This window comes from Neophocaena asiaeorientalis, unplaced genomic scaffold (assembly GCF_003031525.2).
Source record: "Neophocaena asiaeorientalis asiaeorientalis breed wild unplaced genomic scaffold, Neophocaena_asiaeorientalis_V1.1 scaffold182, whole genome shotgun sequence".
NCBI lineage: Eukaryota > Metazoa > Chordata > Mammalia > Artiodactyla > Phocoenidae > Neophocaena > Neophocaena asiaeorientalis.
Genome location: NW_020174648.1, coordinates 1,757,165 through 1,768,905, shown reverse-complemented (window position 1 = coordinate 1,768,905; position 11,741 = coordinate 1,757,165). Strand labels below are relative to the sequence as shown.

Sequence of the window (11,741 nt, the reverse complement as noted above, 5' to 3'; positions counted from 1 at the left end):
TAAAAAATCCTTTTTTGTAGAAAAAAAAAAAAAAAAAAAAAAAAAAAAAAAAAAAAAAAAAGGCAAGTATGGTATGAATTGAATGTCTAAGAGAGAAGAATAAAGTGAGCAAACAGAAGTCAAAACAAGAGACAGAAAATAAATATTTCTTGAGTTTTTAGCAGCCTTTCACGTCCTGTTTTTGGGCCAGCCTAGCTGCATTCCTGTTCTTGAGCCTCCATATAAATTTTCTAGGTATTACATAATATGGAGTTGGTCTCTCCTACCTGTAACTAAGAGTCCTACTCACACACATTACCCACAGAAAACTGCTAAGATAGAAGAATCGACTACAGCAGAGTAATAGTTCAACACAAGTAAATCAAAAATAAATCTCATAAAACTTTATAATAGTAAGAAACCAATGGTGAGGTATAGAACAAAGATCAATGAGAACTAATCTATAAATATAAGGACAACAGAGAAAATAGAAAAGGTAATAATGTGGAAACCAGGGAAAGAGTCAAAATTTCCTGAACTAAAAGGACAACCAAAAACCAAAGACAGTTGGTATACGATATAAAGACTGAGAAATAATCATTTAAGACAGACTCCTCAAACATCTACCTACCAAGCTCTTAAGCTTTAAGAGGAAGAATTTTATACAACTCAATAACACAAAAACAATTCAGTTAAAACATGGGCAGGGGGTTTCCCTGGTGGCGCAGTGGTTGAGAGTCCGCCTGCCGCTGCAGGAGACACGGGTTCGTGCCCCGGTCCGGGAAGATCCCACATGCCGCGGAGCAGCTGGGCCCGTGAGCCATGGCCGCTGAGCCTGCACGTCCGGAGCCTGTGCTCCGCAACAGGAGAGGCCACAGCAGTGAGAGGCCCGCGTACCACAAAAAAAAAAAAAAAAAACATGGGCAGGGAATTCCCTGGCAGTCCAATGGTTAGAACTTCGTGCTTTCACCGCTGAGGGTGCCAGTTCAATCCCTGGTCAGGGAACTAAGATCCCGCAAGCGGCGCGGTGTGGCCAAAAATTAAAGACAGACAAAAAGAAAAATAAGTTAAAAATGGGCAGAGAATCTGAATAGACATTTTTCCAAAGAAGACATACAAATGACCAACAGGTACATGAAAAGGTGCTCAACATCACTAACCACAAGGGAAATGCAAATCAAAACTACAAAGAGGTATCACTCCATGCTGGTTATAATGACTATCATTTAAAAAAAAAAAAAGATAGGGTTGGCAGGCAAGGGTGTGGAGAAAAGGGAGCCCTTCTGCACTGTAGGTGGGAATGTACACTGGTGCAGCCACCACAGAAAACAGTATGGACTTTCTTCAAAAAACTAAAAATAGGGCTTCCCTGGTGGCACAGTGGTTGAGAGTCCGCCTGCCGATGCAGGGGACACGGGTTCGTGCCCCAGTCCTGGAAGATCCCACATGCCGCGGAGCAGCTGGGCCCGTGAGCCATGGCCGCTAAGCCTGTGCGTCCGGAGCCTGTGCTCCGCAACAGGAGAGGCCACAGCAGTGAGAGGCCTGCGTACCGCAAAAAAATAATAATAATTATTTAAAAAACTAAAATTAGAACTACCATATGAACAGTGATCCGACTTCTGGGTTTATACTCAAAGGAAATGAAAACAGCATCTTGAAGGAATATCTGCGTTCCCACGTTCACTAAGCATTATTCACAATAGCCAAGATAGGACACAACCTAAGTGTCCATCACTTTGAAAAGTAACACAATAACAGGGAGCTACCCAGGTAAACATATATACTTTAAGCTTATAATATAGTTACCATAATTAAAATATGTTAACAATGTGCAGGAAGAAATAAAGATGAATGGAAAGAGTTTTTAAAAGATCTGTGGACATTTGAGAATACATAAGAAATACAGCTCTTCAAAGCAGTGGAAATTGATGAACTATTCAATTACTAATACAATGGAAAAACATTAAGTTGGTTCCAACCTCAAATATGTATATATAAATTTCAGAAAGGTTCAAGCTGGTAATAAGAAAAATATGAGGAAAACAGGAGATCTTTAACAATCTTGTAAATATTTGTCAATAAGAAAATGGTTAACATCTAAACAAAATGGTTAAAATATATATCAAGAGCACAGAACACTATAAAGCTATTGAAAAGAATGAGAAATGTACACATCCTGGCACAGAAAGGTCTTCCAGACATATTAAACACAAAGAACAAATCTGAGAGAAAAAAATTCATACTGTATAATGCATTTACTTGCATTTATGAAATGGCAAGAGAAGTATTAATATGTGCCCTCACATAAATATAAATACATAAAAAGTTCTGGGAAGATAACGTATCAAACCATGAACAGTAGTTTCCTCTAACAAGAGAATATGGATCATGGGTCGGAACATCAAAGAGGACTTTCACGTCTAATCTACATGCTTCTGTATTGATTTATTTTTTTTTACATTTAGATACCTTTATATATTTTCACACAATTAAAAAATGCAAATTTCAACATTAATAAAAGAAAGCTACTATAACAAAAACCTTCAAGTGTCAACGCTTCTTTCCTATAAGAAAAAGATCGGTGATATGAATTACGTCTGTTAGTACTGCTAGTCTTAGGAAAATTTTTAAGTTTTCCTAAGAAAATTACCAAGTTTTCTTAGTAATTATCTGGAACCACAAAATGCTAACGGGCAATCTTTAGTACTAACTCAGTATTGTTATTTTAACTTGCTGGAATTAGCATATAGAAAGGAACATGTTAACAAAACTGTATATGTACATATTGTATATTATATTAAGCCACAGAAAATTTTCTTTGACCTTGACCACATCAAGTGAAAGGTTTTCTAAACCCTCCCTCTCCTTGGAAAAGCAAACCAGGGAATATAAATTGCCTGGGCCAGCTGAGCTTTGTGTTCTGCTGGATCAAAAGCCAATACTGGCAGAGTTCACTACAGAGGAGCCTGCAGTACCACCACCATAGACTCAGCGCATTTACAGAACAAAGCAAAGACAGAGAAGAAGCTCAATATAGGTCTCATTTTTTTAAGCGACCAAAATAAAATCTGTCACAGTATTATAGTTAATGTGCATTTATCTGTGCATTTATTTGAGTGAGAGTTCAATTGAAAATAATTGACCTGGGACTTCCCTGGTGGCACAGTGGTTAAGAATCCGCCTGCCAGTGCAGGGGACACGGTTTGATCCCTGGTCCGGGAAGATCCCACGTGCCGCGGAGCAACTAAGCCCGTGCACCACAACAACTGAGCCTGTGCCCTACAGCCCGTGAGCCACAACTACTGAAGCTCATGCGCTAAAGCCCGTGCTCCACAACAAGAGAAGCCACCGCAATGAGAAGCCCGTGCACAGCAACGAAGAGTAACCCCCGCTCGCTGCAATGAGAGAAAGCCCGTGCACAGCAACGAAGACGCAATGCAGCCAAAAATAAATAAATAGATAGATAAATTTATTTATTTAAAAAAAAGAAAAGAACTGAGAAATCATTCTAATTAGTACAATGATCACAAATTTACATACTGAAATTATGCCCTCAACCCAAAAAGGCTGAGATTAGTAACCAACAGTTATTATACAAAACATCACACTTCCCCACTCACCGACACACAAGACTAGTTTATTAACTGTTTCATGAGAGTGTTCATCAATATCTACTTAAGCAACATCATTCTTTTGGACAGCAATTTTAAATTATACCTAAAAATTCTGAGATATTAACACAGGCAATTACTGTAAAATAACTGAATAAAGAAACATAGAAAATACTTGAGTGTTAAACTAGTTTTTTTTAAATTCTATCATACTACTTAAAAAGGAAAAAGAAATGTCTTTATAAGTTGCATATTAATAAACTAAATAGATCACTTTAAGTGGCTACACAGATTCCAATACAAGGAGAAAAGGAGAGTTGTAATCTATCAAGAGGGAGTGGGGGATATAAAGTCTTTAAATAAGAAATATTAGTAATACTAAGTCTAGAGGTTAAGCCAATAGTTCAACATTACCATGAGATTTCAAACTGCACTGTGAGCGCCTACTGCTCCATTTGTTAGGCCATAATATCTAAGTCTCAATCCATAGCCACAGAGTAAGTATATAGATCTAACCCTGGTCTACCATTCTGAAACCCTCATCATTGGTCTCAAGAGAGATAGGGTAAAAAAAAAAAAACACTAAAAATCTTCCTATATACACACACATACATATACATATGTACATATACACAAACTCCAAAAGGAAACTAGGCATCATCACACATAACTACAGAATCACAAATAGGTATCCCAATTTCTTTGGTCTCTTATCTTTTTCAATTTGAGCAAGCAAGGTTTTATGGGGTTTAAGTGAAAAAAACCCTGCAATTAAGTACTCAGAACATGCCTGGCACACAGCACTCAATAAGTGGCAATTATTTCTTCACAGCTTCTTCCAGGGACTAAGGCCCACTCTAAGTCTGTCAGCAGAACTCTGTGTGTCTTAACTCCCTTTTCCTGATACAAGATTCTTTCAAAAGTGCACCTCTCAACAGACCTTCTACATATGAACTTTTAGAGATTTAAGGAAAAAAAGTTGAGGCCAAAGCATCTCTTCCTGCCGCAAAAAAAGTGGCATAAGACAGTGGACACCTGCATGTGGACACTAGACTTGCAACAAATGGACTTCTGAACCAGTTTTAAGTAGAAGAGTTAATACATTATGTTTTCTGACAACTGACAATCTTTGAATTACTTTTGATCCACCACTCTTCTTAATCTCACATTACCAACAGTTCTCAAAGTGTGGCCCCAACCAGCAGCCTTCAGCAACACCTGAAAACTTATCAAAAATGCAAATTCTCAAATCCCACCTCAGACCTAAATAATAAACTCTGGGGATGGGACCCAACAATCTGGGTCTCCACACTAAAATTTGAAAATCGTTCTATATGATCTGGTGAAGTATCAACAGTGACACTCCAAATTTATCTATTCCAGAAGAAATCTGTTAAGATTGATGAGGTTAACATTACGTATTTTGAAATCTTATACACATAGTATATGAGAAAAAGCCCAAACTGACTCACAAAATTAAGAATATAAAAGTTCTACTAAAACATGCTTTTAGCTTCCCTGGTGGCACAGTGGTTGAGTCCGCCTGCCGATGCAGGGGACACGGGTTCGTGCCCCGGTCCGGGAAGATCCCACATGCCGCAGAGCGGCTGGGCCCGTGAGCCATGGCCGCTGAGCCTGCGCTCCGCAACAGGAAAGGCCTTAACAGTGAGAGGCCCGTGTACCGCGAAAAAAAAAAAAAAAATGCTTTTAACAAGAAACTTTATAACCAGAGGTAAAAATAATACAAGGAGGCACAAAAAGTTCTTAAAGGATGTCAGATGAAGGAGATTACAATATAAAAAATCATTAAATATTAACTAGCAAACAAATGTGCCAGCTTAGAATGAGGTCTCAACCTAAACTTTACATGTGCCTTGGCCTGTGTTTCTAGTTCAACTTCTGTGAAGGAAGAAAAACAACAGTATAAAAGAGTAAGAAAGACCCATAAGACAAATAATCCTAAGAAGATAACATTTACCCTCAAGGAAGGCAGGTCTAAGGTGATTTCAGATCCCCAAAATTTCCCTACCTTTTTGCTGCTTTCTGAAAGTCCTTTAATAATCAAGAGTCACTTCAGAGAAAAATAGAGACTTAAACAAAACAGAGACTTAAAATATAAATGCTGGACTTCCCAGGTGGCACAGTGGTTAAGAATCTGCCTGCAAATGCAGGGGATATGGGTTCGAGCCCTGGTCCAGGAAGATCCCACATGCCGCGGAGCAACTAAGCCCGTGTGCCACAACTACTGAGCCTGTGCTCGAGAGCCGAGTCACAACTACTGAACCCGTGTGCCACAACTACTGAAGCCCACGCGCCTAGAGCCTGTGCTCCACAAGAGAAGCCACCGCAGTGAAAAGCCTGCACACCGCAATGAAGAGTAGCCCCCGCTCACCGCAACTAGAGAAAGCCCATGCACAGAAAGGAAGACCCAACACAGCCAAAAATTAATTAATTTTATATATATATATAAATGCTAAGACAATTCTACACTTTAGCATGCTATCGTGATGACAACAGCAGTATTTGAGTTAGTTTACAAAACATTTTCACATTAGACTGATGTAATCTTGACAACCATCTTGAGGTAAGTAACAATGACAACAACAAAACTACATTTACTGAGCACTTAGAGCCTTACAAAATTTTATCATTTAATTCAACAACCTGCTGAGGTTGGAGTTGTAAACCACTTACTAATGTCAGACACAAGGCAGGATCTGAACCCAATTCTATCTAATTTTAAAACCCATCTTCTTGGGACTTCCCTGGTGGCACAGTGGTTAAGACTCCACGCTCCCAGTGCAGGGGCCCTGGGTTTGATCCTTGGTCAGGGAACTAGATCCCACACGCATGCCACAACTGAGAGTTCACATGCCACAACTAAGGAGCCTGCCTGCCACAACTAAGACCCAATGCAACCAAATAAAAATATTTTTAATGCATTTTAAAAAATAAAATAAAATAAAACCCATGTTCTCTAAATCTCTACACTATGGCAAGATTTGGAGACAAAGGCTTGAGTTTTCAGGCCCATAACTTAACAGCTGTATGCCCTTGGGAAGTCACTTAATTCTCTTAACTCTTCATCTATAAGATGGGAAGATTAGCATCTGTCCCCACCTATTTCAGAGTACAGCTGACCCTTGAACAACTCGGAGGTTGGGGCACCGACGATCCACGAAGTCGAAAATCCTCTTATAACTTTACAGGTGGTCCTCCATATCCAGGTTTGGCATCCCTGGATTCAACCAACTGCGATAAAACTATAGTACATATTTATTGAAAAAAATCTGCCTGTAAGTGGACCCTGAAAGTTCAAACCCATGTTGTTCAAGGGCCAACTGTAATTGTAAAGATCAAATAAGATAAAGGACATAAAAGGTGTTCATAAACTCAAAAAAAAAAACTATACAAATGTCATCATTACTGATTTTGACAGAGAGAGTAAAGAGAAAAAAAAATGATATAGTATAGTAATTGCAAGGGGAAAAGATGCTCGTTTTTCTTTTTAAAGCAAGACCCTTAAGGAGAAACTTCAGACTTCAAAATTTACCTGGGACCTTACTGTCAATTGGGCTGTGATAAAAGAATCTGTACCACAAATTATTTTGTCACTTTTCTAAAAATACAGACACACCCAGATACCTGTAACTTACACAGATTTGGAGGTTAACAAAAACCTAACAGCTGATTTCTTTTTAAAAGTCTGGTTCTCATAAGAATCAGTAGCCACTATACTAGGTCACCATAATTAAAATTCCCTTGCAACGGCCTTCCTGTTCTTTTCTACAGTATCATTTTCAACCTGTGGTGCCGACATCTTTCATTCTGCAAAGACTAAAACATGAACTACAAATCCTAAATAAAGAAATCAGACCACTTAAACTGATGAGTTTAAGGGAAAAGTTTTATTACTCAAAACTTCACAATTTAAGGTTAATTTTTAATAGCATTTACAGCAAATGAGTGAGAGAAAGAAGTTGAAGTGAAATCACTCAACTGTTGTAATGTATGTCAGATATTAAAAAGACAAGGAGGTATTCAACCCTAGATTACTAGTCACAAAACATCAGCTCACCAAAAAGGTTCAATAGCAGATTTCAGAAAAATCACACAGCACTCACCTCTTTCATACCAAAAAACAGCCCAATTATTTTTATTCCTTCTAAATCACATTCACAAAAGGCATTTTTGGCAAAGCAAATTATTATAACAACTTACATATTAATAAAAAAATATTCCCATTTTCAATGAGAAAACACCATTTCTTTTATCTACAGAAGAAAAATCACGGACTCTGATAAACCCACTTCTGTAACGCACATACATTTTTACTGACTACATACAATATTTAATCTATATTTAAACCTACATGTAAACTCAACAGTCAAACCTAACTTTCGTATATGAAATTATGTGCTAATACCTCAATACTGAAACTCAAGACAGTGACTTGTACACTAGTTGCCAGGTTTTTTGTGTAAATGTCAAACAACAGGTCCACTGAGAAGCTTTTGAATCTAATTGAATTTATTCATTCAAACCAGAATTTATCATGTGTTTCTAAGCAGTGGTTCTCATCTAGGGGCAATCTAGCAATGTCTGAAAACATTTATGGTTGTTACAACTGGTGGGGGGTGGTGGTGAGGTAGTTTGCCAGAAAGGGGTGCTACTGGCATCTAGTGAGCAGAGGCCAAGGATGCTGCTAAACATCTTACAAAGTATAGGACAGACCCCCACAACAAAGAGACCCACAACAGACCCACCCCAAAATGGCAATAACTGCCAAGGTTGAGAAACTCTGAGCTATAGAAGTTTATAAACACCCATCTGTCTAAAAACAGTACTCACTTAATCTTTGTTTCCTATATTATTTGCCAATTCTATTCTTTACATACTAGTCTTTGGCAACAAACTTACCCTATTCCCGTCCTTTCAATCAGCTTCTAACTTCCAAACTTGTCAATACAGCCAATTTCAAAACTTATTATCTTTGACTCATCCCTATTTTTAATTGTAGTAGTTGTTGTAGTAGTAATGGCCGGGGCCAACACATATTTAGCCCTTACTACATGCCAGGCACTATCCTAAGTGCCTTGTACATATTAACTCATTAATCTAGGTACTATTATTACCAGGAATTCTTATTATCCCCATTTTACAAATGAAGAATCCAAGGCACAAAAAGGTTAAATAACTTGTCCAGGGTCACAAAGATAATAAGCAGTCAAGCCAGGTTTCAAATCCAGGCAGAATGCCTAAGTATTCCAAAGTCGTCCTTTCTTCTTTCATCCTCTAAACCAAATCATAAAATCCTTAAGTTCCACAAGGACAGGGACCTTGTTATACTCACAGCAACATCCCCAGGGCCCAGTACATAATAGGTGCTCAAAAAACTTTTCTTTGTTGAATGCATGAAATATCCCTCAAACTCACCCCACCTGTTGCCACTGCCTCCGCTCAAGGCCAAGGCTTTCAGCACCTAACACTTGGCTTTCTCTACATAGCCTATAAACTAACCAATCAGGTAAATGGATATAAACTCCTCTGCCACATTTTCAATAACCCAAAGTATTCAAAGTTTTCTTCCCACTGCTTCTCAATTATCAGTAGAATCATAACATCTTAAGAGTCAGATGGTACCTTAGAGATCATCCAATCCAACATTTAACAGATAAAGAAACCCAAAAATGTTAAGTGACTAAATCACCCAGCCAGGTGGAGCCAAGACCAGAACTTGATTCTTTCAATTTTTGCTCTAGGATTCACTCCTAGAGGAGTTGCTTAACTCATGACAGATGTGTCTCCTCACTATTCCATCAACAAATTACGTTCATTTCAATTGTTCACACTTGTTTCTCCTGCACAGCCTGCCCTCTTTTTCTTGCTCCACAGATGCAAATCCTATTCATGCTTCAAAATCTCGTCCTATTCCATTCTTCATGACCTCCTCCTTCTCAGAAAATCTTACATCCTGAATAGATGCTAGAGGAAGAGGATCACCATTACTGGGCCAAGTTTAATACATAACTAACACGTCCCACAAAGCAAAGCTACTTGGATCATTTCTTCCCTGAAACCTATTTACCCATTCTTTGCTCCTATGTTTCTGGAACTGATTTCAATACAGACTAACTTATATGGCACCTTCATAAAATGTTTATATACCTGGAAGAGAAGCTCACTCACATCTTTTAGAGTAGACATGTAACTCCTGAATGGCCCAAATCACCTATACCTCTTCCATTAGGAAACTCAGGTTGTTCACAAAGTCCAAACCCAGAACTCTGATACAACTCACCTAGCAGTCACAGCTTCTAAGATTCATCTCTTTCTCTGCATACTATCATTTGTCTTAACTTCCTCCAAAACTCCATTTCTGAGGAACAGTTCACACTTCTTTTCCTTCCTCGTCTTCCCTACACTACACAGTACAGAATACCTTCTTTTATCTTTTATTATTTTCCATATGCCTCTTCAGTGAAAGTCCAGTTTGCTACCTCTCATCCAACCTCAACTAGCCAGTCCTTTACACAGAAGTCACATCTATCTCTTCAGCCTCTCTCAGGTCTTAGGGTATCTCAACTCCATGAAGGTTACTTTTGGTTTTATCCCCCCTTCTCCATTCTCCCTTCCTCTAGACAAGTGGCCTCAAAAGTGGTGTGGATGCAGCTCAGAGGAAATGCAAAAGGATCCACTGGGCTGCTGGAAAAAATTTATTAGAACTCTTGTTATATTTATTTTTTCATCTCATCCTTTCTTAAATTGTTTCTGTGTACATTTCTAAGTTACCCATTAGTACAGTAATAAAGATACATAAATTCTTGGAGTACGTGATCACGAGTCTGGAGACAACTGTTTTAAAAATACCTTGATAATGAGGACAAAGTAATAGGTTCCAGACCATACAGAGGATGTAAATATGTATATGTGTGTGTGTGTGTGTGTGTGTGTGTGTATATATATATGTATATATGCACACCTGGTAGGAAGAAAAACTCTTGTTTGTATCCAAAGTCCTAATGATGCCCACCAACCTCTAACCCCTGCCAGCCATCTCAGAAATGTGTCCTACTCAAAAGAGCAGAACAGAGGATGGTTTGGCAAAGCCCTTCATTTCCAGTTTGAAAAAAAAAAAGAAATTCAAAGTGCTAAGATACTACCCTTATCTTTCCCGTAGAAGGGTATTTCAGGACACTGTTCACTATCCTGACACTACTCATTGCCTGATTTATACGTATATACTTCAAAGGCCACTACCTACTGAGATTCAGTTCCTATTTCCCAATCCCTCGAGGCACAACTCATGCTCCCTTCGCTAACGACCGATTTCTACTAACACCTGGACTGAACTCACACCTCCCTTCACCCTTCTCTCCCCTGAGGACACTATCCACCGTCTTCCCCGAGCCCCACAGTCGCGTCCCAGTGCAGAAGACAGTCCATCCAAGGTCCCTAAGACCACTTCTCTTTCCTCCTTCGCCCCCGGGAGCTGCCAGCCAGGCTGGAGACAGGAGGGGGGAGGGGTATGACTCGCCTACCGTGACTGGCCCAGATGGCAGCAGATTCCGCCCCCACTCTTGGGCACCCCTCCACCCCTCGACCCCCTAGAGCTGCCTGTCTGCCTCCCACCCCGCCCCAACCCCACCTCCGGCCTTCCCCACGCCCTCACGCCGGCTCCCGGACACACTCACCGTGCTGGGTGAAGATATTGAAGCCGGCCTCTGCGGTGCGCCCCGCCAGGTCCCGCCTGCGGCTGGAGGGCCTGGCTGCGCTGCTGCCCCGGATCCCGCGGGGTTGCGACTGCTGAAGCCCCGGAGCCTCCCCGACGCGGCCCACCTGCTGCCCCATCCCTGCACTTGCGTACTCCCGCGCCCCCGCCGACCCGTGGTCACATTCCTCCTCGGCTCCGGCCTCGGGCTCCAGGCGCTTGCTCCGGCCTCTCCTTCCCACTCGAGGCCCCGGCCCTGAGCGGTCCGGCCACCGGCGTCTCCCCACCCGACTCCTCACAGCAGCCGCCGCGCTGCCTCTCGACGCCTCACAGATTCTCCTTTTCCCTCCCCATTCCGCGGCTCCGCGCCCTTAACGCTGCCGCCGCCGCCGCCGCCGCCGCCATCTTTAAACCACCGAGCACTGGGAGAGCGTGGGACA

General features: G+C 40.6%; 1 protein-coding gene across 2 annotated transcripts in view; it reads right to left on the bottom strand.

Annotated features, from left to right (window-relative positions):
- The window catches only part of ABL2 (ABL proto-oncogene 2, non-receptor tyrosine kinase), a 101,162-nt gene extending 89,471 nt beyond the window's left edge, over positions 1-11,691 (bottom strand). For both annotated transcript variants that reach the window (XM_024758796.1, XM_024758797.1), the window contains exon 1: positions 11,285-11,691. In XM_024758796.1, the coding sequence (XP_024614564.1) occupies positions 11,285-11,441 (157 nt within the window). In that variant the 5' untranslated portion in view covers positions 11,442-11,691. The remainder of the gene's footprint in view (positions 1-11,284) is intronic.
- Between the last annotated feature and the right edge of the window lie 50 nt (positions 11,692-11,741).